General features: G+C 45.5%; 1 protein-coding gene across 1 annotated transcript in view; it reads left to right on the forward strand.

Moving 5' to 3' along the window:
- Window positions 1–1933: 1933 nt before the first annotated feature.
- Window positions 1934–27903, forward strand: part of LOC124336252 (potassium/sodium hyperpolarization-activated cyclic nucleotide-gated channel 4-like) — a 39329-nt gene continuing 13359 nt past the window's right edge. The window contains exons 1-3 of the mRNA XM_046790023.1: window positions 1934–3519; window positions 20107–21824; window positions 27686–27849. Of these exons, the coding sequence (XP_046645979.1) occupies window positions 20149–21824; window positions 27686–27849 (1840 nt within the window). The 5' untranslated portion in view covers window positions 1934–3519; window positions 20107–20148. The remainder of the gene's footprint in view (window positions 3520–20106; window positions 21825–27685; window positions 27850–27903) is intronic.

Here is a 27903-nt window from a genome sequence, read left to right on the forward strand (position 1 = left end):
TGTGTGTGCTGTGTGTGCTGTGTGCAACTGTGGGTGTTGGATCGATGTGGCGATCGATCCATCCGCGGCCGGCAGTCCAGTCCAGTCGAGTGAGATGTCCGGGCGACACAGCAGCACTGCCGGTTGATGACAAATCGACAAACAACCATCAAAGATCTAAACTGCTGCACAAAAGGCCATCATCGAATATAACCCCCACGGCCAACACTAACGGATATGACTTGGGCTGTGTACAGAATTGGGCCGCCATCAACGCGGGAAAAACAAGTCCGACCTATGACGTCCTCCTCCTGTTGACATCTTTTGTTGTTGTTTGTTCGTTCGATTCAAGGAAGCCCCTCCGCCAAAGGGTCTAGCTACAAAAAAAACAACAACATGTAGTCTAACCTCTGACGTTTTCGGGCAACAACAACAACAACATTATTAAAGAAAATAATAAAAAGAGCCGGGAATAATATACTGTATATAAAAAGGGTCTTATTGCCCACCGGAAAAAAAAAACATATATATACGTATAGCAGGAGAACAACCTTAAATACAAGCGAAAGCAGCAAATAACAACATGGCGGGCGAGCGAGAACGATAGAAAAACAAATCCGAGACGAACGTAGAAAAACACAAAACAAACTCGTCCATTACCGAATATATCTATCTCTCTCTCTCTACTCTTCTCTTCTCTCTTTTGCCTTTCCAATCCGATGCCCCCCCCCCCGACATCTTGCTGCGCTTTTGTGTATGTGTGTTTGTGTAGAGCTGAATGAATGAATGACGCCAATGAGGGGCTTGGCTGGGCAAAAGGCAACAGACACAGCAGCACATATCCAAGAGAGCGGTGGCTCTAGTGCAGAGCACTAATGGTCTTTTAATACTTGGACTGCTCGCCGGGGTTCTTCACTTGGCATTGCGTCAAACCGCCCCCCTCTTCTTCTTCTTCTTTTTCTTCGCTTATCTTTAGAAAGGATATAATGTAGAACGAATGGCTCCTGCTGCTCTGTTCTGCGGTAACGTGTCAGGAAAAAATGTCAACCGATCGACTATTATTATATATATATGCTGCCTGCGGGTGTTGTTAGATACGTCTGCATTAATTACATGTTTAAACCCTCCCCAGCAGCGCGCTCTTTTATTTTTCCGTCCTTTTTGGCGCTTTTTGGTTGATTGATGTTTTCTTATCTATACCCGCGGACCCCCTCTGATTTTCTTTTTTTTTTTTTTCTATTCTTCAATTCCATTCAGCGTTGCCCTGTGGGCGGGGTGACGCTCGGGACGGACTTAATGGCGTGAATGTGTATGTACGTAAATATACGCGGGCGAGATGTGTGAGCCAATCCATTCCGCGCCATCGAGTTGATAATGGTTTGGAAAGGCGCGCGTGATTGTTCATTTTTGCACATTCGTCTTGTTTATTATCGGCTTCCAATCCCAAAGCGCTGGTCTGAACAGAGTCCAACACGTTCAAATATGTTCGCCCGGCATCGGCAGAGAATAAAAAGAATTCCATATAATTTTAAAGTGTAATTTTGCTTTTACTTTTTTTTTCTACTTTTTTTCGCTGGTTGGAAAGTGGCTAAAGTCCATCCAGCGCAGACCAAGAAGAGTTGTATACAGCAGCACATATCTACACTATACTGGTGCACTATAGACACAGACACACAGACAACGGTATCCAACTGGTAGAGAAGAAGAAGAAGAAGAAAGGCGGGCAATAAGAAAAGACGCAAAGGAGAGAAATAAATATAACCAGAAGTGCAATAAAGAGCTGAAGGAAATAAGAAAACGAAAGCGGAAAAAAATATACAACATAGAAAAAAGCCGGCACGCGCTCTCATCTCTCTCTCTATATCTATCTTCAAGTGCGGTTGGCTGTTATTATTTTTTTTTTTTTTTTTGAGGGGGGAAGGAGGGAGGAAGGCATATTCTTTTGTCTTTCCCGGCCATTAAACCTTTTGGGTACGTACATATAGAATCCTGTGAATGCTGATGGACCACTTGAGATTGAGAATATAGGCAATGCGCAACACTTTTTCCCATTTGATATATTTGAGACTTTTCTACTTGATTTCCCCTCCCCTTTTCTTTTAATCAAATTACCGCAAAAGAGAGAGAGGACTTGTACAGATTGACAGATGGGCGACCAGCAGACGGCTGGGCATGTACACATACGCGTGCTGTGTTGGTAGGACGGAAACCCTGTCGTGATGCGTGTGCGTGATGTGCTGGGTTCTGTTGTGTTCCAACCCCTCGGCGAGTCGATCCCGTCGCCACCACCTCCTCTTTAGCTGCTCCTATCCCATTCGTCCATCCGCGTACGCTATATAGCGTATATACATCAGACTTAGAAGAGCCATACTGGTATACACGCGCCAGCCAGCAGATGGGCCCCGGCGCGGCTCAAGTCCTTTCCCTTCGCTCTCTTGCTTTGCTGCTCTCCGCCCTGACGCGGCTGCTGCTGCTGCTGGTCCCGCGCTCACACCAGTCCCTCAGCACAGCGGTTGAGTCTTCTCTTCTTCGTCTTCTTCTTCTTCTCTGTGCGTCCTGTAAGCGGAACTTTTAGACGATGTCGGGGCCTTGGTGCGGCAAGTACCAAGCCCGTCAAGCTCTCTCTTCTTCTTCGTCCCTCGTCTGCTCGCTCCTGTACCTCCCTCGTCGCTAAATTACCGCCTGCTCGCAGCTCTTCGGTGTGGGTTGTTTTTTGGGGCATCAAATCACTCGTGAACAAACTCGACCACTTATTTATCGACTGGCCAGGACAGCAGCACAACAACAACAACAACAACAACACTTGTTCTGCTCCTGCTGCTTCCTTCTTTTCTTCCCAGCACTTTGTTCTCTCTCTCGCTGCTTCCGGTTTGTTGTTGTTGTTGTCTTAGACTCCCCTCCGCCCCCGAAGTATTTATTTAACGATCCTCCATCCGACTTCCACCTAAGAAAAGCGGAAAAATAAGAAATTCGCTTTCAATCGTGTGCTGACGATTTTTCGTTCGTTCAGTGTTTGTGTGTGTGCGGCGGTGCTTTCAAACTCCTTTTATTTCCAGCCCATTTCTTAGATGTACGTCCAATAGGCCCATCTTCAATTGTTATTTTCCTGCCGGCCAGTCTTTTTGGCAAAAGGGAAGAAGAGCAGCAGACACATCAGCGGGAGGCCGAAAGACATACATTGTGAGTGAGAGTGTTGTGACCAGCGGTTGGCCAACTTGTGCGCGCTGTTTGGAGAGTGCGCTGGCCATTGACCGATTGGCTGCTCTCTATCACGACGCTCTAATAGCCCAGTCCAGTCCAGGGTCCGCATCAGCCCCACCGTATTTATTTCGACGCCAGGTGTCTGTGCTGTGTGTTGTTGTTGCGTTGTGCGCTGAATATATCCCGCCACCATGACGTAAACATAACCTGCGGGGATCCTGCTCAACCCTTCATAAACATCACACAACTATACGCAGCAGCAGCAGCAGCAGCGCAGAGTTCGTCATCTTTTCGCCTGCTGATTGACCACCGAATCTATTTCCAACTTGACACATCAGCGTAAGTCGAATGTTTACCTCATCTTTGACCCTATACGATATTTTAAGGGTCCAGTCTGTTGCTGGCCATTGTTGAGGACCTTATTCCTGCGCTACACGCGCTTGCCTAACATTGAAAAACGCTAATCAAATTCTCTTTGCAAAAGAAACAAAAAACGAGAGAAATGCGAAGGGAAAATAATCTTAAAAAGAATCAAGAAGTGCCATGCACCATTGCACCCCTCCGTCGTATCGCTAGGGACAGCCCACATGTACCATAATGAAAATTTAGATGTTTTTCTTTTCCAAAATAAAAGTGCTACATCTCGAGATGGTTGTGCTGGGACTTTATTGGTTTCCGGCCTTTGACGAGAGCAGTATGAACATACCGTTCACTGCTGTTTATAATAGCAGTTATATAGCTATGACAAATCAGCAAAAAGGAGCTAGATATAGAAAAAGAAAATCGAATCAACTTTTCCCGGCCCAGGTTATATATATGTGGAGGAGTTGTTTTTTTATTTGGCTGCTGCTGCCTATAATATAGTCTGTGCTGGAAAGATGATAATGACGGTTGATTTGATCTGCTGCTCGTCTACCGTTCGGGAGAAAAGCCCCACCAAGGTGAAGATGATGAAACGCGAGAACCTTGGTGATTCGTCTAGCAACAGCACAGATCGTCGTCTGAGAACTGCTCAGGAGCGTTCCTCATCTCGAAACGTTATCAATTATGATGAGGCGGTGCTGCAGATATCTGCCGCTTCACCCAGTTGCTGGGTGGTAGCTAGTAGTAGGCTGTAGGCTATATATGTGCACACAAGAGAAGAAGAAGAAGAAGAATGATTTGGCTGGAAGTCACGAAGAAATGAGAATATGTCGGACTCTTGAGAAGAGGTCAGGTTCATCAGAAGAGTGTGTCCAGGGATGAGCATAGCAGCATAGAGCATCTAACTGCGAAGATGTAGTCTACACACACAAAGCAATAGAAGAAGAATAGCTCCAGCAAGACAAGCAGCAGCACTCGTCGACGTAACAATAAGAAATAGCTCAGAGGCTATACACAGGGCCGGACCGGATGTCAAGAAGGTTGAGGCTATTTTGGTGGCGGCCGGCCCGTCAAATCAGTTGATTGCGCTCGGCCGTTTTTTTTTCTTTCCTTTTTTTTCCATTCAAACTGGTCCGGCAAGATCCTTAAAACTACGGTAGAGAGACCAAACAAACAAAAGAACCGAGGACGGACCATCTCAGCCTATCTAATATCAATAGACTAGACCGAGCTATAGAGAGCGTGGGACAGTACCGAAAGGGCCGATATTTACAGCTGGCCCTATAATATTCCCGCTCCGTTTCAAACAAAAAAAATTCTTCCTCGAGTGCGGATACGGCCGGGACAAAAACAGCCAAAGTTATACACATATACGGATATATAACTATAGGTTTATATGCCGGGGTATAGACGTGTATAGGATGGGAGAAAAAAAAATAAGAAGAGACTACACTACTACAAGTGCGGAGGATAGATAGAGTGAAATATGAGGTACTACCGCGAGCAGCGCAGCCAATACGCACGACAACGATGGGGGGAGCCGGAGCCCCGGCTAGACGTGCGTGTTATATAGCCAAGGGTTATATAGTCCTTTATCTAGTACAGAGTACAACAAAGTACGTTCCCCCCCTCTCCGTCTGGGATGCGTGAGCCTATGAAAGAAAACTGGGGCAGACACGGCGCAAAGCAGCTGGAACCGCTCCAGCGACCGCGCATCAGCTAACTACGTATAACGACAAAGTTTTCCAGCTTACATCATATACATCAGGGACCAAAAACACAGCAGAAAATGTATAGTTTGTACACTGAAAAGCTTTTTTCTTTTTCTTTTTCTTTTTTTCTTTTCTGATTGAATTTGCGCTACTCTCATTATTTCACGAATTATCAATTATATGTACTTGTGCATTTGTGATATTAATTTACAATATAATCAAGAAATAATGTGTTTTGAAATAGAGCGCGTGGAAAAGGTGGGAGCGATAATATTAAAGTTAACCCGCTCAACTTTTGAAAGCGTTTTTGTTTGGTTGGCAGGAGCAGCAGAGGCAGCCCAGCGCGGCAAAAGTTGAGACCTTTTATACATAGCGAAATAAGTCAAAGGTTGGAAAAGCGCCGTGAGCTTACATATACATGATCGACCTTTCGTTTGATCTTTTCAAATTCCGTGACATGTTTATTACACCGTGCAGCAGCAGCGAAACTCCCTGCTGCTGCACAGTTTGTCGGTGATATTCTTCAGGAGGAGACCAGCCTAGGGCAACTTGATTTATTAAAATATGCGCAAACTGATGTGTATAATAAGGTGGCCTATATTAGACGCCTTTGCAGCATCAGAGAAAATGAGCCGCACAACTTCACCGATAGGATGATGACAGGACAAGCGAAATGGCAAATATGTTCACGAATGGCATTATAAGATCGAGGATATATTATATAATGGCGGCGACCTGATCGAGTTATTAAGCCGGCCATTCCGCGCGTGTCTCCGCGCGTGTACGCGCGATAGACACCAAACCAGCCGAGCGTAAATGTCCATTTCCTTGAGCGATAATGGCCGAGTCGACTTGACTCTGTCGTCGTACATATCCGTTGATGACATTTTTTTTTTCCTTTCCCTTCTCTCGTCTCTCCTCCACAAAACTGTCGATCGACCAGCTGGAAAGTGAGAAATATCTTGCCCATCGATCGAGGCTATAAATCGGACGGAAAAGGCGGAATCATTTCCTTTCCCCCCCCCCCCTCCGTCTCTTATATGTGTTCACGGCGTACTAATGTCCGGAAGCGGGAAATCTAAAATGTTTCAAAAAAAAAAAAAAATCTGAAAAGAACAAAAATATATCAAGAAAAAAAGATGTATACATAGCCTATTCGGCCAGTCACGTATATATAAATATAGGAGACCCAGTAAAGTGGTGTGTGTATATACAATAGATCCTATATACGTGTACGTACGTACGTATGTATACACAACATGACGCGGATGGGGGATATATATATAAGAGCCCAAGCCGAGCCGTCGGCAAGGTCTTCCAACTTTGGATGCCAAGATGGTGCTGAGTAGAGTTCAATGTTTAAGACGAGCGCCATGTATAATTTCTACCGGTGATGCTGATGGATGTTAGTCGAAGAACGCTGGGGTTCCAAAAAGTTTGAGGCCCCAGCAGAGAAACCTGTGCTGGAGAGTCGATGCGTATTATAAGTTATATACGGGGGGGTTTGTGCATCAGTGCACAGCGGCTGACGTCATCATCAATCCATCCGCTCCTTTCTCTGCTGGTGGCGTTGTTGTTGTTGTTGTGTGTTTGAGGAAACGTAAGGGAAAAAATAAAATCAAAAAGGAGCGCAGCAGCGGCGGCGGCAAAGAAACAGAGACGTCATTGGGTGGAGTTGGGTGGGGCTCAGGAGGCTCAGGAGGAGGACCCTATGGCTGGATCCGTTTTTTTTTTAATGCCCCCCAACAGGTTCTGCTGTGACTGGCTCGGCTCATATTCTCATCGCTCTCGTTCGGTTTCGATCGTGATCGACTCCCTTCCCCTCTCCCGAACAGCCCCCCGGCTCACGAATCCCTCGATGTTAGTTAGCGAAAATGTCCAGACCAATGACGATACAACCGTCGTTTGGCTATCGCCTCTGTGATTGATGGCGCGGGCTTTATAAAATGGCGATCAAACTTTTCCACACAAAAATTGAGCGCCATCAACTTTGATGGTTCATCTATTGCGTGGGTGGCATGCAAATGAACTCGTCCGTCTCGTTGTATTACACCGACGGTGTGTGTAGAGTGTAGACACAAAATGTGGGCCGTCGTACTATTTATAGCCGGGGCCGTTAAAAAAATGACGGCCGGGGAAAACATGGCGGATTTTGATAGCGCAATAATAATACGCAGCCGTTGCTTTTCCCATCTTTCTGTTTGCTATTTCTCACTCTATATGCTGTGAACTGTCGTTATATCAGCAGCTATTACGCGTCTACACACACACAGAGAGACTTGCGCCCCCCTCCGCTTTACATTTTTTTTTTCTTTCGTCCATAAGGTCATATATGGATGCGCCATATTTATATGCACACACAGCTGTACAGGCCTTTGGCTAGATCTCGGCCTGAGACGACGTTGAGGTATTGCGCGTTTACCAACTCCGGCCGTTTCTCCCAGCAGCAGCAACCTAAATAATAAGCCGCTCCCATCTCTCCCAGGGAAGTCGGTAGCTTGGAATTTTTCCTGACGAAAAAATAATAATAATAAAAGAAAAGGGGAGCGCAATATTATTATTATACGTATGCATAGATATACTTATTACTACTCTTTGATTTATTTCCGAACCTACCCTACTGGCATTTTATTTTTTACTGCGGCCGTTCATATAAAGAATAAATACCGTCCAATCTTGTATAGCCCAGCCATTCGACCTTTTATTTTTCTAGTCGAGTCTTTTATTTTTAAAAAACAAAACAAAACAAAAACGTAATAGAGGATTTACTTTTACTTTTAGTTGTCCTCTTGTATTCTAAAAGTTAAGTCTCGATTCTGACGAATGACAGCCCCCAGAAAGGAGTGGGTGGGGGGGTATACGACAATCAAATCAATAAGCTTACACGTGGCGCACAGCAACATGGAAAGGAAAAAGGAAGGAGATGGCGAAAATCCAAGCTGAAAACGATCAAGTACTACACATTTCTTCCCTTTTTTTTCTTCTTCTTTTTCTTCCAATCGGCGGAGTCGCCAGTCTTTCCCGGCCCCAGACCGAAAAAAAGTTTCTTAAGAAGAAATCAATCGATGTAGCAGATGGATCAAATCGTGTCTAACTATATACATACATAATAACACAGCAGATGGGAAATCGATTGGATGGTAAATAAGAAAAGAAAAGATGCTTTCGATCAAGAACAATTTTATGCATATGATGTGTATTCAATCACTTGAAAAAGTTGGTGGTATTATTCAGCAGGTATGCTAAACTTATGAATATTGTAACGTATACTCATAGTTGAACTGGAAGAGCTGTCGCCATAGCGACGGTGTCAACCAGTTAGTCCAGAAGCACAAGCCCTTCTCTATACGTAGTACACGTCGTAAAATCTGGACAAAAATAGGAATTTCACGTGTGTGTGTGTGTGTAGGCTTGATGGCTTAGACAATCATTTTATATGCTATCATAGTTTGGAAACTCTATATAACTGCGTAATATAGAATCAGTTGCTGCTTTGATAGAGTTCCGCGAATTGCTTCTACATTCTTGTTGGTTGTGTCGCAAGCGCTGGCAGCAAATGTCTAGCGCTCTTAGACTCGAATTCATTAACATGCAAGCCTGTCCCTCCCCCCCTCCTCCCGGTTTTTTGTTTTGTTTTCGTCTCCGCCCTTTCAAAAAAAAAACAGAAAAAGGAAAAAAGAAAAATGTAGAAGAAAAAAGGAAAAAGTTATACGATTTAACTGCAGACATGAAACAGTAAAAAACTCAGCGTAGCGGGAAGTGATGGGCGGGTGAAGTGCGGCAAGAGTCGCACAACCGTATCATGCAATAATCGTATCTTTGCCGTAATATCACCAGCAGAAAAGCCAGCAACAACAACAACATTCCGGAGCGAATACTATATTTAAAAACAAGAAATTATATTCTACTGGAACACACACACACACACACACGTCTCTACGTGGGTCTTTTGTCTATAAAAGAAATCGTGTCGAAAGGAAGAAATAAGAAAAACTATGTGGAAATCTTTAATTCACTTTTGTCGTGATTTGATTCTTTATTTGATTTTATTTTTTCTGTTCCCTCGCCATGGTGAAATCATTCATTTCAGTCCGGTATTGTCTTATAGAAAAATTCGTAACGAGCTGCTATCTGTGTACAGATAGGAACGTGCCGATCAACAGTGGGCGCAATCAAAAGCCTAGAAACATTGGGGGGAAAGGAGAGAAAAGGCGGGACGTGACCAGAGTTGCCTCATCAATGAATGAAAACTCAGCACAATAAACGCGGGGGAATCAAACGATGGGCCGTGATCGATTGCGTGGGACGTTGTCGATATCGGACGCGGAAGGCCAGCGTTTAGAGATCAACCTCTATCAAATCTATCTCGACTTCGCTGGTTAGATCTTTATATACCGGCTATGATAATAATAATACGCTGGGCCCTTTAGCTATATTAACATACGTGAAATCAATGGCGATTAAGACATTTCAACTGTCAACAGCAGGCCAATCTATCTACGCCGTGTCAACAAATGATGTGAACTAATAACCGGGAAAAAAGAAAAGAAAAATGATGGAGAGAAATGCGATCTAGATTAATCGCGGGGTCCCTTTCTAAAAATACGATACACTGGGCGCTAATTGTTTGTACAGTGGTCGTGACATGCAAGGGGGTCGCCGAAAGATGGATTCGCTTCCGCCTTCCGCTATCATATTATTTACACAAGAATGCAATCAACTTACCTTCTATATACAGGCGCTATACAATAGACGAGAGATTTTTATAATAGCCGATGATCATTTCTGTCAAGAGCCGCGCATTCTCGATGGCCCTTGTCTAATAACTTTTCTCTTTCTTCCTCTTCTTCTTCTTCTTCCTATTCTCTGCGAGGCTGTAATCGTAGATTCTTTTCGAGAATAAGTAGACATAAGAGGGGATCTCAGGTCCATCCGATCCAATATAGGATCCAGGATCCAGGACGACGGCATTTGTTTTCTTTTGTCTAGAGTATATCTAGCGATAGATGTTGGCATCTATATATATTGATCTAAGAGAAGCAAAGCTATAATATGCACGCAGTAATATAAATATAGTTTGCCCATAAGAGTCGAGAGAATCTAGACGAGTCTCTTATAAAATGAAAAGAGTAAGAAAAAATAACATCGCTGTGTACTATATATATACATGTAGCTCGGCGGCCATATAATAGCAGTTTGAACAAGAGTGATGACAAACGAGAGACGGGCGGGTGGGTTTTTGTGTGTGTTGGGCGACAAGAACTATAGCTAGTAGTATATACGGACTATATAGCTACTCCCACCCACCCAGCACCCCCCAGCAGCACCCGACGACGTTGCGCTGCGGGACTTGACGGTCTAAAGTGGGCGCGGCTGTATTTATTCGATCAAGCGTTCCAACCTTCCGAACCCACCCCGTTGAAACGAAAAAAGGGGGGTCGATAAACTCGTGAAAAATATTTAAACAAAAAAAAGAATCAAATTTTAAAGATTTCTCCCCCTCCTTCCCTCCTATTCTTGCGCTTTTTTTTTTATTGTTTACTCCGTGTGAAATCGAGTGGCTGGAACCACAGTCACGAAGTGGACAGGGCCAAGTCCATAGAGGGACGAGAGCGAGCGACATGCTGACAATGAAAGACGAGCAGCCCCTCGTGATGTTTTTGACGCGCTCTGCATGATTGGATGATCTTGAAGAGGAGATACTCATCTCGTCTCCTATCGTGATGGTGCGACGCCAGATGTTATGCACACCTTCAGCAGCTACAACCAGCTATAGCCAGCCAGCCAGCAGCTCTGATATAATATATTCGTCGACAATCAAAGGGCTGATTACAAACGCATCGGCCCTTGAAGTGACTCGGGTATAATCATCGATTAGTCCAGTCATGCTCGCTCGCGTTTCTGTCTCTCCATCCGCCTACACACATGATGTAGACGGCCTTGTATGTATCCAGTTGTGTCGTCCGCCAAGACTCTGATTAAAAGAGACCCTGTGCGTATGTATACCCCAATAGAACGGCCAGTTTCTTCTATACTTCTATATACATCTCCACTTCAGCATCAGATTATATAGTCTGTCGAGAAGAGTTTTCTTTCGATTATGTGTGGAGCAGTAGCAGCAGCACAAGTTGTGATGTCACTTTTTTCATATATGTAGCCTATATACGGCGCGCACTATATACAATCTCGAGAAAGCTAAACGATGTAGGCTGGAGGAGCTACTGGAAGAATTATCGAACCGTGTATAACCCTCCCGGCCAGTGCCATATATTATAAGTCCCAGCAGTAGTAGTACTAGTCTAGTATTTCCCCTCCCTATATAATACACGCAGTTATATAGCGGCACTTTGTCCGGGCAGCCGGCTGACTCGTTTCTCAGCGTTTGATATCCTTCACGAAATGACTGATGTGCTGTGCGTATCACAGTGATGTATAGATCTATGTAGACTTGCATATAGTTTTTGATGACGTCGATGACGAGCGTCTTTTTCTGGTGGGGGGGTTTGGTGATGGCAGTAGTCGACCGCAGTCGCTTAATTGATCTTTAGCGCGGCCTCAATTAAAATTACTGATGACGCAAGTGACACGCAGCACGCGCCCGGCGCGACCGCCCGAGGGCCGGCAAAGACGCTAATGAACGCCAAAACGGCTCCTCTCTGCTCTGCTCTCTCTCCTTTTGCAAGCAATTTCTCGATCAATGTGCGGTGGGACGGCCGGGGCCGGCGCCGGCCTCTCTTCCACAATCGATCTAAGGAGATAGAATCCGCCCTGGTGTGGTGCCGCAGGTGAAACTCCGCCGCGGGAGAAATGGCGATAATTGCTGACGAAACCCAACCGCTAATGAAAATGCCCCCGCCCTCCTGCGATTTTTGAGTGAATTTCATTTTCTGAAATTGATTTTGAAATTTCTTTTTTTAAATGTCAATTGAATATTCCCATCTTTCTAACTTTTTCCCATCACCATTTTCTCTCCCTCTCTTCGCAGTCCGTTGCCATCTTGTGTGCTATAGAACTTGGAGGGAAACAGAAAAAAAAAAGAAACGACTCGCGATGGGACCTCACTCGGCCCCAGTCGATCCGTTTGACAACACGGGGTCACGACAGTATCGATTATTGCATCGAGCGGCTTGGCAATCTGCGCTATACATATAAAATATCTCTCCTCATATCACTGTATAGCTGGCCTCGACTAGATATTCGTGTCTGTCCGTATAGGCTGTAGTTTGACTGCATAGAGGCACTCACGTTGTGAGATCCGGAGAAGATTTTGTTGTTATTTTTGCGGAGCAGCAAAAGCAATCACGGCAGATGTATCATTGTCGGCTATCCCAAGACTTGAAACAATTAAGCGCATTTCAGCTGGGATGAGAAAGGGACGCGAACCTCATCTCCTTGACTGTATACTCATCTCCAGGACTTCACTTTTGCACTCTGTTGAGTTGCATAAGAACTTTTCGAAGAAGCGGAGACTCCCTCTAGACATGTATAATGTAAGAAGAGGGGTGAGAGTCTGCTGAACGAGAGCCGAGTTATATTGCAAAAGAAGAAAGAGTGGGGAGAGAGAGTTTGGCCCGGAGCATCGCACAGGCTTGGCAGCCAAAGCTCTGTCGTTTGCTTGCTGAGAAAACAATCGATGTTTTAATTAGTGTCTTTATATTAGCTTCCCTCCTCTTACAGCTCAGATATATTATATAGGCTTTGCTCATTTGCTGCTGGGCAGCCATCTGCTCTTGTCCTGAAATTCTTTTTTCAGTCTCCCGACTCTCTTATATTCCTATTCGCAAGCGGAAGACTTAAGACGAATAAGTGGTAGACTCTCGACAAAAAATCCAGTCGGCGTTTATATTATCTAGTATGTGCCCTGAATTAAACATGATAAAGACCCTACTTTATGCGTGTGTGCGGTGGTATATACAGAGCAACACCAAGCAAGCGCGATAGAGCTTATATATGTTCTTCTTTGGCTATTTGGTGAGATGCGCTTGTTAGTATTCCGACGGGGAACGTCTATGATTCTATATATAGAGCCTCGTATAAAGCGCCACATCAGTTAATTAACTCGATTTTGGGTCGTTATTGCTTTTCTTTCATAGGCCCTTGACATGTTTTTATTATAGAGATCACGTATGTATAATCGCGCCGGATGGATATCCTTGTTGAATCTGAATCCAAGAATGTTTTAATCAAAGTTGATCACCACTGCCAAGCGCGGTCAACATTCCCAACGGTATTATTATTATTATTAGGTATTTCTTAATTATTTTAAATAATTGCTTGATGATATAGATCGATTCTGCCTTGCCATTAAATTATTTCGCCGAGAATCGGCTGATGACATATTGTTGCGCGCTTTTTTAAATTTAAATCTCATTTTCTTAGCGCGCGTTTATAATAGGCGCAATCAATCCCGCAGGATTATATTGTTGCGGGGCCATCGTCCATCAACTTTTTCGTGATTTCCCCCCCTCCTTTTGTTGGCGGTGTGTTATAAGCCAATAATATAAGACGCGGGCGCGGCTAACGCTATATAAACTGGTGCGGGGGCTTTGTGGCTTATATTTTCTTTCCTTTTCTTTTTTTGGTATTTCGTACCCCATCATTCACAACTAATTGCATAATGACTTCGGACCCTGATTTGATGCTTGTCGACGTAGTAAGTCTAATACTAGACCATTACCATCGCGCCTAATGAGGCTGCTGCTGCTGGTCGAAACGTCAAAACTACTAATCGACACAAGGCTTCCTGCTGCTTCTATACTGCTGATGGCCGCCGCCTCCGCTGGATAGACATGTATAGACGTTAAGTATAGACGCAAGATTCATCCGCTCTAGGCTGTGTGTACATCGTCAACATATAATATTGTAAACCCCCCAAAAACGTTTGCATCGACTTTGGGCTGTTTTCCAATGGAAATACAAGAGTAGCAGCTAAGTCCGGCCTCCAGCAGGTTACACATTATTCGGTTATATTCGGGCGGGGAATTGCGGCAAAGCGAAATCCCGTTTCCGACGGGCGACCGAGTCTGACGACAATATTGGTAAATCGGTTCCGGGGCATCCCACAGCACACACACACACACACACAGGCCGACGTTGTCGGTTGTTGCTATCGGATGTTTCTCTATTGCTCTGCGCTCTAGACTACGCCCGCTACACACTATACTATATATATGTAGCCTATATAGGCAACTGTGCGCAATATATATCTAGGCAGTCTCTGTCCGTCCCGTCCTACTCGGCACGATCGATTGGGAAACATCAAAGAGGTGGTGCCCCCCGTTGGCCAAAACTTTCGTCACTCGTGAGGGACGCGAATTTTTTTATTTTGTCAACTTTTAAAATTCTTTGAATTTCGCGCCGTGTTTCAAACTTTGCCCACTTGATAAATACGAGAACAGCCAATCAAAATTCGTTAAAACAATATGCGCAAAGGAATAAAAAAATCTCGTACTATTATATAATCCTGTTCACTGTATAGTGCGAACTTGTAATAGACTCAATAATCCCATTGGAAGAAGAAGATTAAATCGCCTCTGCTGCTATGCTTGTTTCTTTAATTTGCCTCATTAATTGCAGATAGTTGGCACTGGATAGCGATGGATAAATTGGCCGCCAACTTTTTTCTCTTATCTCCCATTTCTTTTCCTTAATGAACTGGGCCTCGATTTATATACAAGCGATTCGCTTATAGTCTAAACACACGTTATGTCGATGCTGCTGGCCCTTGTGTGTGTTTGTCCCCATCGGTTCTGCACACTTGACAACATGCGGTGCAATCCGCTGGATTTGGATTTTTTTTTTATTTTATTTTTTCTATTCGTGCGGACGCTGGATGCTGAGGGGGCCGAATCAGATAATTAAAGCGACGTGTCCGTGAATCAAGTCGATGTCAAGAAATAAAAAGAAAAGAAGAGAAATAAATGAAAGCGGCGAGCGCGTGAGACACGACAGTTGAGCCAATTGACATTTTCAATCCGGACTCCCCCTCCGCCCAATTCCCGCCGGAGTTGAAGTCGCTCTCTCTTGTTAAATTCTTTTGACGCAAGAGCAGCACTTTAGCCAGATCCATACCTACTGCTGTCTATAAATGTGCGCTGCTGCTGAATATAACACTCTGCTCTTTACACACGTAGTAGGCACGATGAACGGGGGACCATCACGTCGCACCGGAATGGCAAAACAAGCGAAACGAAAGAGCGTCAAAAGAATAATATCCAGCCGCGGAACAATGGGCGAAGGGGGGGGGGATTTTTGAGTGAATAATATAAAAGGGGCGTGTGCATCCAGCAGCAAAGGAAGACGAAAGTTCACACGCTGTTTTATGAATGAAATTCCCGGGAGGAGTGACGCAAGACTATTTCCTTTTCACTTTCTCCATCAGCATGTTCAGCATACATTGTAAGAGCTAGAGAGATGAAAGAGCGTCTTCTTTTGACCATTTCGTAACACACGACGGACTCGACTATTAGCGTATCACACAGGAGAGATGCTCTCCGCTCTGTCTACCCTAGTGATTCTATTCAGGACTATCCAAGAGTGGAGAGACTTTTCTCCGCTGTGTTTCCGTTCAGATGAATATCGTGAAAGCCAGCAACTACTGGACATGACTGTGCTCCATTCAAAATGGCAATAAGGGTATATTATTATCTATTCTACTATGCTGCTGTGTAAAAGGTAAGAAGTCACCGGCGTGAGATCGAAACGTCACCGGTAAGCCGTGCGCAATTCACGCCAATGCTCCCGTGACGCATTTCCTATAGAATTTGTATATTGCATCAGTTAACGTGGGTGATGCGCATTTCTGCGAAATGTCAAGTGTGTGCAGTGGCGTGCGATTGGCCTTGGCCTTCATAAACTCCAGCCCGTTGTATAGTTGCGCTGGTGCAAATCAGATATATTTATAAGACAACCAGACAATTTGAAAAAGAAAAAGAAAACTGAAGATTCTCAAGAGGAATTACGTATTTTGGTTGAATGGGCGGGGAAATGAGGGCAGTAGGTTCCCAGAAGAACGGACAAGTATAGCCTATATACTCTCTCTCCGGTGTATTAACAAGAACAAGTTTGGGGTATGTGCTGTGTGTGTGTGTATACAACGCAGTTGCGGGTTTGTACGGATAAGGCAGAGGGCGCGGCGGCTCTAGCTTTTCTCATTCAATCCATCGGAGAGAGCCCCTTTGAGAGCTATAGTAACAAGAACAACAAGCTAACAATCTAATAGGCCTAAATATAGAGAAAACATGGGGGCAGGAAATAACAAGATGACAAGAGCTAAATAAAATGTCTGCCATGTACAACACACAGAGCAGCGCGCACAGCAGCAGCAGCAGGGCCGGTTGTGTCTAGTAAATATCGAGAGAGACACACACACAGCACTGAAACCGACGGCGGATGAACGTGAATAGCGCCTATATAGCTCTATATAGACACAAGTCCCACAAAGCCGATCTAAAGCCTATTGATTCAAGCGATCCTTTTCGGCCGATTGGATTGCCCATAATGAGGGCGAGAGTATAAAACGAGGGAAATTGAAGCCGAGGGACATCTATCTATCTATCTATCTGGTGCTGTTATATAGGACATGTGTAGTGCGAATGCCAGCGGGGATTGCCCTAATAAGTCTAATGCTGTCACAGCAGCACAGAATCAGCGCAAATGTCTGCTGTAAACTCAGATGCGCGTCGTCTCGTCTTTCTCTTATATTCTCTTCCTGTAATAGTATATAGGGCGCGCGCAGATCCGATTGTTTCTCCTGAATAATGACTATCTATACGATTCTTTTTATTACATCTTATTCCAAGCTCAATTGTTTGTTTTTTTGGGAGTTCTTTTTTATTCATTTTTCGACTAGTTGGATTATTCGCTCAACTCTAATTTTGCCGTGTTGCGTCTAAATAATCTGTCTGGATGTGCGGATGGGGGGGGGGAGTAGTCCATGCTGAGATTTCATTTTATCGCTGCCGTTGCGTGAACGTAAAAGGGGGGAGGGAAAGAAGAAAAGAAAAGATAAAGGCAGCGAGTCTCTGCCCACGCTGTCGACGTCATCGCCTAAAAAAGGCAAAAAGGCGAGTGCGCGGTCGATCGCGGATCGATCCTTAATTGTGATCACAATAATAGGGCGTCGTGATAAAGGCTATAGAGAAGAAGAACTGCTGCTCACGGGAATCTACATATAAGACGACGCTCCGTGTTTTAACTCTAACCGACGCGATATGATGGGGAAAAACCCCAAACAGAAATGCCCTTCATTTCTGTTTGTGCGTCGAAATAATCAACGCTCCTATACTTGTGGCGAACAGCTTTTAGAAAACTCAAAATCTGACGAGTCTATATAGCGCCCGCCCGCGCCGGTTATCGTTAATACTGTCCGCGTTCCGTCTCGACTTCAGGATTCTTTTATTATTATTTTGCTTTGCTTTGTTTGGTTTTTTGTTTTTTTTTCCTTGTGTTTGTTGCGACTGGTGTGGCAGCCACTTGAGCACGCAGTAGCGCAGACCACTTTATGGGAGCGCTATCGGAGCGCAAGGATCTAAATACTATATGTGATAGGGACTCTGCAAGGTTGTGCTTTGCTCTGATAAAATGGCAACAACAACGCACAATAGCGCGCGCCCACAGGAGATTTTCAAAAATCCGCCAAGAAAAATCAGAGAGAAAATAAGACGCGAGCGAAAATAAATTTAAAAAAAAACAAGAATAACAAGTGACCGCGCGCGCGCGCTTCAAGACGTGACGCAGTTCAATCCTGCCAATACCTATACAAATATACCATACATATACGTGTATCTGCGTGTTTAGATAGTTTGTTTCGTTCATCACGCTCCCTATCTCCCCACCCTAGTACGTAATACCCACATCGCAGTGGGAAACAAAAGAATCAAGAGGTGTCCAGCGAGACGGGAATAATGTGACAAACAGTAGTGCTGGCGTCGGGCGGCTATAATATAGATTGTCCACGCATAAATTATTCAACATCTCACTTAGTCCAGTCACGCTCTCGCACACAGCGTTCTAAGTGCTGCTGCTGGATCCTGGATTCATCCGAGAGTGAAACTGGAAGAAAGAAAAATGTTCAAAAAAAAAACCTATAAAAGAGCAGCAGCAAATAAATGAATAGGATGTGGACTCTGCCAACTTGGGAGTTTCACGCTCCTTGCTCTCTCCCGCAGCATTGAAAAAAAAAAAGAACGAGGAATAAAATTTCAAATGATATAAAAGAAAAGTCGCAATCAGAGTGTTGGACTGTGCGTTGTGTTGACGGAGAGAGAGAGAGAGAAAATAAAAACAAAAAATTGCGCTATTCGACTGTCTAAGTCAATCTATGCGTGTTCTATGTATATGTGTACAGTATATAAGGAATGACGGTGAATTTCATTTGCAAGTTGGCGATTGCGTGACGTCGTTTGGATATATTTGTATATTTTCCGGATGCGGTAAAATGTGACTCTGTCCAATCGAGACCGGGGGATTGGGATGTAAAACAGCCCAACTGCCGCTGCTTGGGCTGTGATGTGCCCCCCGTATTACTCTCAAATGTACTTCAAAGATCAACATCTTGAATATATAACAAAAGAAGTGTGAGTGTGCGTGTGCTGCTGTGAGAAGCTGGACGGAATGATATTCAATCTATTTATTTCCGGGCCAATAAGACGGATGGGATAACAGTGTGGGCTGAAATCATTAAGTCTCGGTAGACTGACAATCGTCTTCAATATTATTCCAATTTCATTTCCTATTATCGAAATTGGACTGACAATCGAATCCGCTCTGGAAAGATGACTGTTGATGGGCAACTGTTTCTCTTGTATTAAAAATGAGTTGTTTGATAACCCGGTTATGCTGATCCCAGCAGGTTATACATGATATAACAAGGTTTTTTTTGTATTATCTCTCCCCGATCGATTATTCTCAACAAAATTGAGTTCGGCCGTTGGTAACAGAATCGCGACAATGTATTTTGCGTTCGGGTGCCAAAAAGTCTCGGCCAGCACTCTCGACCAGTTGGGTTGGCGATCAGGTTCGTCGGCCTTCAGCTTCCGTCATCGCCCGTCTATATAGTTTAGTCATTTGATAGGATCCGATAGGTAAAAGGGCGGATATTTGACCCTTTTGAAAAAGGGAAAGGCTGGCCATCTTACCTCTCGCTAGCCCTTCCAACCTATGACTGTGTGTCCCATGCAGCCCGCTGCTGCTGGAATATCAAAGTTCAAACGATGCCATCATCCCGGAGAGAAAGAAGATGACCGCAACTCGAGAGAAGAGTGGAAAAACTGGGAATGTCGCCCTGGGCTGGGCTTTTGGGCTTTTTGGCTTGCCAAGTTTCTCTTTGCCAAGTTGGAATTCATTTTCTCCCCCCCATAATAATAACCCAGGTTGTGCTGGCCAGCAGCCTCGTAAACTCAACGAGACTCCGTTTGTGTGTGTGTATAGAGAAAAGAAGCAAAGAATAGGCAACGGTGGTTTACGACACATTCGTAATCAGTTCTTTTGATAAATTTAATTCCTTCTGGCCGTCTCTCTCTCTCGGGATATTAAAGACGGGAAAAGATATATATCGCTTGCCTTCCCTTTTTTTTTATTCCACGCTTTGTGATTTTGGATCGGATTCACGGACCTATGCAATTCCGGGCGCGGGTCATTCGTCCCGATATTATTCCAAACTGCCCGGCCCTTTTTTGGCTTTTTCTTTTTATACTGTTGGCGCTCTCTCACGGACCCTCTATACTATTATAGTATCTATTCTTTAGATGTTAGATAACACTGGGTCATGCAGTCCTATAGATACGCCAGAGTTATGTAATAATAATATTATTATATTCCTTTTATTCTTTCTTTGTTTGACAAACGATAGATTCTTGTGGACTGGCCGGATCGGCTGCTGGATTGAACCAGAATGGCAGAGAATGCGGAATCGACGGGCAAAGAACTGGCAAGCGTTTCATCGTTGGCCAGCCATCAGAATCCCGTCAATTACAGCAGCGCCGCCGCCCGTCCGTCTCAATTGGCCGCCGTGGCCGAAGGCTCATCGGGCCGCACTTCGACTTGTTCAACGCCCGCAGCAGCGGCCGCAGGAACAGCGTCAGGTATGAAATCGACGGTGGGATCCAGCAGCGGCGCAACGGCGACTACCAGCAGCACTGCTGGACTGACGGCGGCCACTTCTGCAGCCTCTTCCTCCTCCTTCTGCTCCTCCTCTTCCATCGTGGGGTCGAGCACCCTGGCCAGCAGCAGCGTCCCTAGCGGCGGTGTGGGTACTAGCAACAACAACCCCACCACCACCTCCACCACCACCTCCGCCACAGCAGCGGCGGCCAACCCGTCGACTGCTGCGTGTTGCCCGAGTCCGCCGCAGCTCTCAGTTGCGGCGGTGACTTCTAAAGGCAAAGGCGCCAGTGCCACTCCTTCCAGTAGTGGCGAGCAGAGCAACCGAGCGGCAGCTGGATCACCTTCGGTAGTGCCCGTGACAACAGGAGCAGCAGGAGCAGCAGCAACAGCAGCAGCAGCAGCCACACCGTCGACTCATCCGGCCGTGGGAACGCTGAGACAGCAGTCGCATCCGCATCAGCATCCGACATCTTCGCCGCCGTCGTATTCGTGGGTGCAGAGTCACCAGCGTCCGTCGGCCAGTGCCGCCGGGGGATTGTCGTACCCGCTGGACGAGCCGGATCAGAACATCGAAGGGGCCGGATACAACTGGTCGGCCAGGAATCAGGCCACTTGGAGCGGGCCGGTGCCTCATCTGGTCCGTCGGGTCAGCACCAGTGGGACGGGCGGAGTTGGCGGATGCACCCGGTATGGTAGTCTCAACCGGCGCAGTGGTAACAACAGGAGCCAATTGCAGCAGCCGTCCAGCAGCCTGCGACTCGTCAACGGCGGATTGGCCGGCGGCCCAGCGGCCAACGGCTACCCGTCGTCCGAGGAGGAACTGAGGAGTCCGCGCCACCGACGGCCACATCCGCACCAGCAGCACCCGCTCCTGGGCTATGGTCTGAATAGCGGGCGCAGCGATGACCTGGGCAGCAACGCCTATTACGGCGGCGGCGGATCCGGCAGCTGCGGAGGCGTTTCCGGCGGCTACTCTTACGGCGGAGTCGGCACCTGCTGCTCCGATTCTTTAGTGACGGCCCTAGAGGACGAAGCCTCGACTTCTTCGTTCGTGCCCGACTACCTGGTGGCCGGCGCTGACGACATGAATTTTATCAACAATAAAGAAATGAGTGCCGGGGGCGGTGGAGGAGGTGGTGGCGGCGGAGTGGGCGGGTGCGGAAGTGCGGCCGGAAGTTTCGCCGCCGGAGGCGGAAGAGTTCACTTCAGCAACAGTGCCGGCGGCGGAGACGACGTCAGCCTGTACGGGACGCCAAAGGAAGAAGCCGGACCGGGTCCCGGGCCGGCCAACATGGGCGGCGAGCCCAAGCCGTCGTTCATCCGCAACCAGCTTCAAGCTCTCTTCCAGCCGACGGACAACAAGCTGGCCATGAAGCTCTTCGGCAGCAAGAAAGCTCTCATGAAGGAGCGCATCCGACAGAAGGCGGCGGGACACTGGATCATCCATCCGTGCTCCAATTTCCGGTAAGAGAAATTCGATGGATGTAACCAAAAAAACTAACAAACAAATTTCCGATATTTAACGATCAGCTGTGCTGGGAACGTCCGATGAATAATCAAATATATTGGCAAATCAATTATTGAAAACGGATTGCATGATCAATTGATCACCATAGGTATCCAGCACCGCGGCCGGGCAATGACAAAGTTGGCCCGGTATAATGAATCATGCGGGGAATATTTACTTGAGCGCCGGAACGCACATTGGCTGTCGTCGTCCCCCTCTAGATATAATATCCAAGTTACTTGGTTCTCTGTGATTGTTTAACTAGGTCGTTATAAGGACATACAGCTGGAGCGGGGGTTGGCTGTCCAAGTTATAGATGTGAGAAAGTCCACGCAGGATTCTGAATTTCTGACCGGTTATTGTATATGGGAGGGAAATGCTGGGCGCAAAAAGAGAAAAGACTGACAATCAATAAAGAGAGTCGATGAATAAGAAAAACAAAAAAAGAAAACTTTTGATTATTAAATTTTTAGATTCGAAAGTTTCGTCTTTGCGGAATAATTTTCAAACTTTTGTGTCACAATGTCTGACGTAGTTGAATATACTCGAAGCTCTGGGCGGGGTGGATGATTAGACATCAATTTTGAGTTTATTCCGATTTGTCGAGCTCAGGATCGTGTAATGTGACTGAATAATTTAACAATCCGGCGGAAGCCAATGAATGGATGGAAAAAACTAACAGCCAATCTGTCTATCGCCTCCCCCGTATTATTACAGCCGTGTAGGAATATTTACATAGATGATGGGCGGAAAAATGAAAAAAAGTAATCGTGAGCGATATGATACACAAAGCTAAGCTTTGTCACTTTTGCCCGTGTATACTATTTCAAAAAATAAAAATTACATTTCGGCGTTAACGCCAGAAAGTCTGGCGGCTGCACGAGACATTTTGATCTCCTCTATAGTCTCGTTGATCGGGTCAAGCGTGAAACAGAGAACCTTCTGTCCGACTTGAACAGCAGATGACTTGAAATGCGATCTGATGCCGTTGCCGCCATGTGTATAGGACGAAGGTGGCGGGGTCCGCTGGAAACCGTTTCGAAAGTTGATACAACCGGCGCTTGATCTCGTCATTTCTTTGATGGTGTGTGCTGTGTGTGTGTGTGATGGGCTTGTATAAGCGCCGATGGAAGAATCAAAGAGAGAGGTGTGTGTGCGTTAGATATTTACTCGTCGAGGGGAATTCGGAAGAGTTAAACGGGTATACACAGCACCCAGAAAAAAGAAAAAGGAAAAGATGAGGACGAGCGCTGGATGGCCGTTGTCATCAATATGCCAGAAGTGGCGTCGGCGTCTTAAAGTTGGTTTAATGACGGCACCGGCGGCAGTTTTTTGACGCGCTTACTTTCTGACACGCAAGCACAAGCAAAAGTTCAACTTCTACTACTACCTACTACACAAAAGTCAACCATTGATCCCATTTGATCCGCCCCGCACGAAAGGCGAGATAGATATACCTTTTCTCTCCGTGTGTGTGTATACATACACGACCAGCCAAAGAAGCTTCTTCTTCTTGTTGTCGGATGGCCAGCAGAGCCATCAAAGCGTCGATATCTAGTCAATAGAGACGCGATGTGTGTAACCCCCGCCCGTCCGACGTGAGAGACGTGATGACTGGCTGATGGCGCAACGCAAAAACAAAAACACAACTGGGCACGGTGGATAACATCAGCAGCACCAGAAAAGCCCCCCGATGACTGAAAATAGCTATTTCGACCCCAACAGTTTAGCCGCGGCGGTTCGAATCGAGATGAGATCAAAAACGTTTTTAGAACTTCTCTCGGGCTGCCTATAGCCGCCGGTGATGTTATACAATCGTTTGTTAGTTACTGGCTACACACTATGTGGGCATTTCCTATTTTTTTTTTTTTTTTTTGTTCGAGAAAAAAGTTGAATTCAACTCCCGTATATATAAACAATGCGGAGGAGGAAAAAGCAGGATAGTTTGCGGAGGCAAAAAAATTCCTGGGTCTGGCTCCGGCGGTCGGGTGCGCGGAGAAAACCCGCGCTCTCGCCGGAATCCTATTTTTATAACTGGGCCATTTGATGTACTATAGAGTATATATCAAGTTGGTTGCGGACTGGTTACACACACGCCCTTGCACCGTGTTTATACACACAGCCACCGCCCCCATCATCGGCAAATTTTTTTTCTTGGGGTTCCAGCATCTCTCACAAGTTCAGGATCTCGCACCTACGAGAGGCGAAAACACACGGGACGTAAAAGACCAACAAGCCTGGGTAGATAGTCTGTGTTGGCCGAAGCTTCACAAAGAAAAACAAAGGGAATGACTTTTATGATTGCAATCCCCTTGACCCCCTTAATCCTCATCTCTTATCATCTGGGTTAGACACACAGCACTTATGTATGTACTACCTCTCTAGAGGCAGCAGTCCAGTATAGTAGTGTATATTTATAACTTTCTTGTTTGACGTAATTTCTAATCCGCCAATTTTTTGGGTGGATTTGCTTGTGCTGGGTATATACCGCGACGGGCATGATATTTCCACCCAACAATCGGAAGGATAAATTTGAGTTTTTTCTTTCTTCTTTTCAATTCTTTTGGGCCATCACCGAATCGTAAATCAAGATGAATTACAGAACTGATGGCATAAATAATGCCCTGTTTATGTATTTTGTTGGCCTTCCGGCAACTTTTCCGCTGACAAAGTCGGGCCGTTATTTGCTCTGGCCAAAATATACAAGCCGCTTAAATATCCAAACCAAATGTTTGTAAGAAGAAGAAGAAGGAAAAATACTTGAAGAGAAAAAAAAAGTAGACCCTATAGTCCCTCTATTATATATAGTATAGCTCCGCTTGCCCATGCTGTGCATAATAGCACATATAGAAGTGGAGATCCGCTGTGTGTCCGGAAAGGAGCGATCCTCATCCAATGTGAACGGCAATCGGGTTCGAGGAAGGGGGGGGAGGTAAAGATGGGTTAGATATTTGGATATGCGCTAGTCTCTATAGGAAAAGTTGGCCATTTCGAATGGAAAATCACATTCACTGCTGCTGCTGCTCGCTCGTAAATATGTCCTAGTCTCTCTTGGCCGCTTATTCTTCTCCGACCAACCGTGGAGCATCGGCTCCTCCCACTTTTATATTATCCCGCCCGTGCAATATCACCCCCTCCGTCCCTTCCTGCCAGCAACGACTCCCGACACGGGTCTTCGGGATATACCATGGAAGAATGCCCGCTCTCTTCTTTTTTTTTATGTACAGATATTTTTCACAGAACTATATACACACACGAGCTCGAATCTATATTATCCAGCTTTTCGACATCAAAACATATACGTCCGGAGGTACATTATAAGAGTAGGAGGGAAAGACTGTGGCCAAAAAGCTCGGCTTGCCGATGGGCGATGGTGGCCGGATTAGATTGACATATCCGATAGGAATAAGGATAGAGCGGCGGCCAATGAGAGATATATACTACTATACACAGGAATCTATTACATATAACTAATGTCTAAGACTATAAGAAACTATAAGGTTATAGTATAAGGAGGGGAAAACAGTACGACTAGATATTTGCGGGACTATCGTTAAAAGCGGTGGGGGTCTATTCTTCTTCTTTACAGCTCTGTGTGTGGCGGTATTATACACCGTCGAGGATATATAGGGCCCCATATAACACTCCTACGCTGTCAAGCGAGTAATGCATCTAATCTATATAGATACATATACATATCGGGGACGGGGAAATAAGCAGCCATCCAGGGCGTGATGGGATAGTCCACTAAATTCTCCTGGATGTTAGATAGACTAATAAGATGTTTTGTTTTCAAAATTAAATTGGTTAGATTGTTATATATATGTATAGGGAAACGTGAACTGTTTTGAGTGGGTGGTATAATATATACAGAGAGAGTCATCTTGACTGGATTTTGAAGTTGAGAATTCCGGAGTTGGTCATGCTTATATTATATCCCGCCAACGGAAATGGAGGAAAAAAAAGGATTTCTTTTTTTCTTTTTATATAAGATAGAAATCGTTGATCGTTTGTCAGTGCCCTATTTTTCGACGTGTATTGATACGTTGTTCCTCAATCAGATTCTCCTGCGGAGACAGTTTCGATCCTTCGACTCGGATCTCCGCGCCCGTTCAACGTGTGTGGGAGGACGCGACTGCGTCTCTGCCAACAAATGACGCCGTGTCACCGCCACAATAATGGCCAGCAATTGAATTGAATCAATAGCACTCGCGCAGGATCCTTTTTTTTCCTTCAAAGCAATGGAGGATCAAATAATCCCAGCTGGAGAAACCTTATATAAGATCCCTCTCTCTCTCTCTGGCTGTGAATGACCATTGAAACCCGACCATTTCTTAGATTTCTGTGGTGGGTTTTTTTAAATTTTCCTTTTAGATGTATACCTTCTTTCTTCTTCTTATTTTTTTCGTTCATAAAAGAGTCAGCACCGCCTTTGTTCTCCGGCTCTCACTTTGACGGGCCGGCCGTCATTCACCGAGAATTTCTTCTCTCCGTTTCTTCTTCTCCGCAGACTCTGTTTCCATGTTCTTTGTTTTTTTCCTTATTTTATATGTGACATGGTGAAAGCCCGTTAGTCTCGACCGGCCATTAAATGGCGGCCCCACATATACTATTACCATTCAGCCCCGGACGGACGAGGCTTCTAAACATGCAAGGGAGACATATACTAAGTCAGGCACAGCACTCCAGCTACTATATAGTGTATAGACAGGAGAGTCATTACGGCAACAGTTAATGAAGATGTACGGCCATAGCCATCGAGTTTATTAGATGGAGACGGCCTAGAGAGAAGATGCTGTTAAATATAGAGACGCCGGCATCATATAATTAATGTCATTTACAACACGGCGATGGCGCTTAAGGGCTTGATAGCACCACCCCTTTTGTTTTATTCCCAGCTCAACCTATATACGTAATTGCCCATTTGACAGCTTGGGCCGTCTTTTTCGCGCCTACATTCCAACGAGGCATTTCATCTGTGCAATAAAGAATGGCGGAATGTCCGTGGGCCATCGAGGTTGACTAATGTATACAACACAGGGCGAGAGTATCCAACAGCCGACGAAACAAAAGGATTTCCTGGAACTTGAAGAGAGAAATCGTCAGCTGCTAATGGATGGTGATTATCGGGGCCGTGATTCGTGTGAAAGAGTTTCACGCGACAGTAGAGCCGGATTGCTCTTGTTCCGTCCTTTAATATATATCAGGCCGGTTTCAAATCCGTTTAGCCGCGTTTGACAGCTCGTGAAATTCAAAGTAGACACAACGGTTCTCTTTGACTCTCGTTCCCGGCATCCCCCCTTCTCTCCATTATAGAGAATCATCCGATGTTAAAGCTGAGGCAGACAAAGGCACTTTGGGCCGGCTCAGGTATATATATATATCTATTCCGCTGGCGGCTATATTCCCGCACGCTGCGTTAAATCTCCAAGCGTTATATAGAAGCCGAGACCGAACGTTTGACTGTTTCACTCGACTCGGCATTGATGAAGGCCGGGGGGAGAGAAGAACCGATTGAACTTGAGTCAAATTGAAAGTGGATAACTTGCAGCGCTATAGCAACCAGCTGCCGTTCAGCCCCACACGACTTTGACAGTTTTCCAAAGTCTATAATGAATAGAATATGGCAGACTTAGTAGCTGGGCTTTTTCCCAATTATTGTGCCAAAATCTCTGGCCGAGATCAATCAGCGATCGAAGCTCATCGTCAAATAGCTTCTGATGTATCATATCAAAGGCGGATACACATTTGTGCATGCGCCTCGTTCATCAATTTTTCCTTGTGAATGAAACGTCAAACTCTTTGATGGAAATCACAGGTTTTACTGGGACTTGGGGATGCTGTTCCTGCTGGTGGCCAACTTGATCATCCTTCCCGTGGCCATCTCTTTCTTCAACGATGACCTAAGTATTCGCTGGATTGCCTTCAACTGCCTTAGCGACACCATCTTCATGATCGACATCGTCGTCAATTTTCGAACAGGTTCATTATCATTCATCGGGAAATTGACCAATTGTTTCTCGCCCGTTTGACAAC

Source organism: Daphnia pulicaria, chromosome 1 (assembly GCF_021234035.1).
Source record: "Daphnia pulicaria isolate SC F1-1A chromosome 1, SC_F0-13Bv2, whole genome shotgun sequence".
In the NCBI taxonomy this organism is placed as follows: domain Eukaryota; kingdom Metazoa; phylum Arthropoda; class Branchiopoda; order Diplostraca; family Daphniidae; genus Daphnia; species Daphnia pulicaria.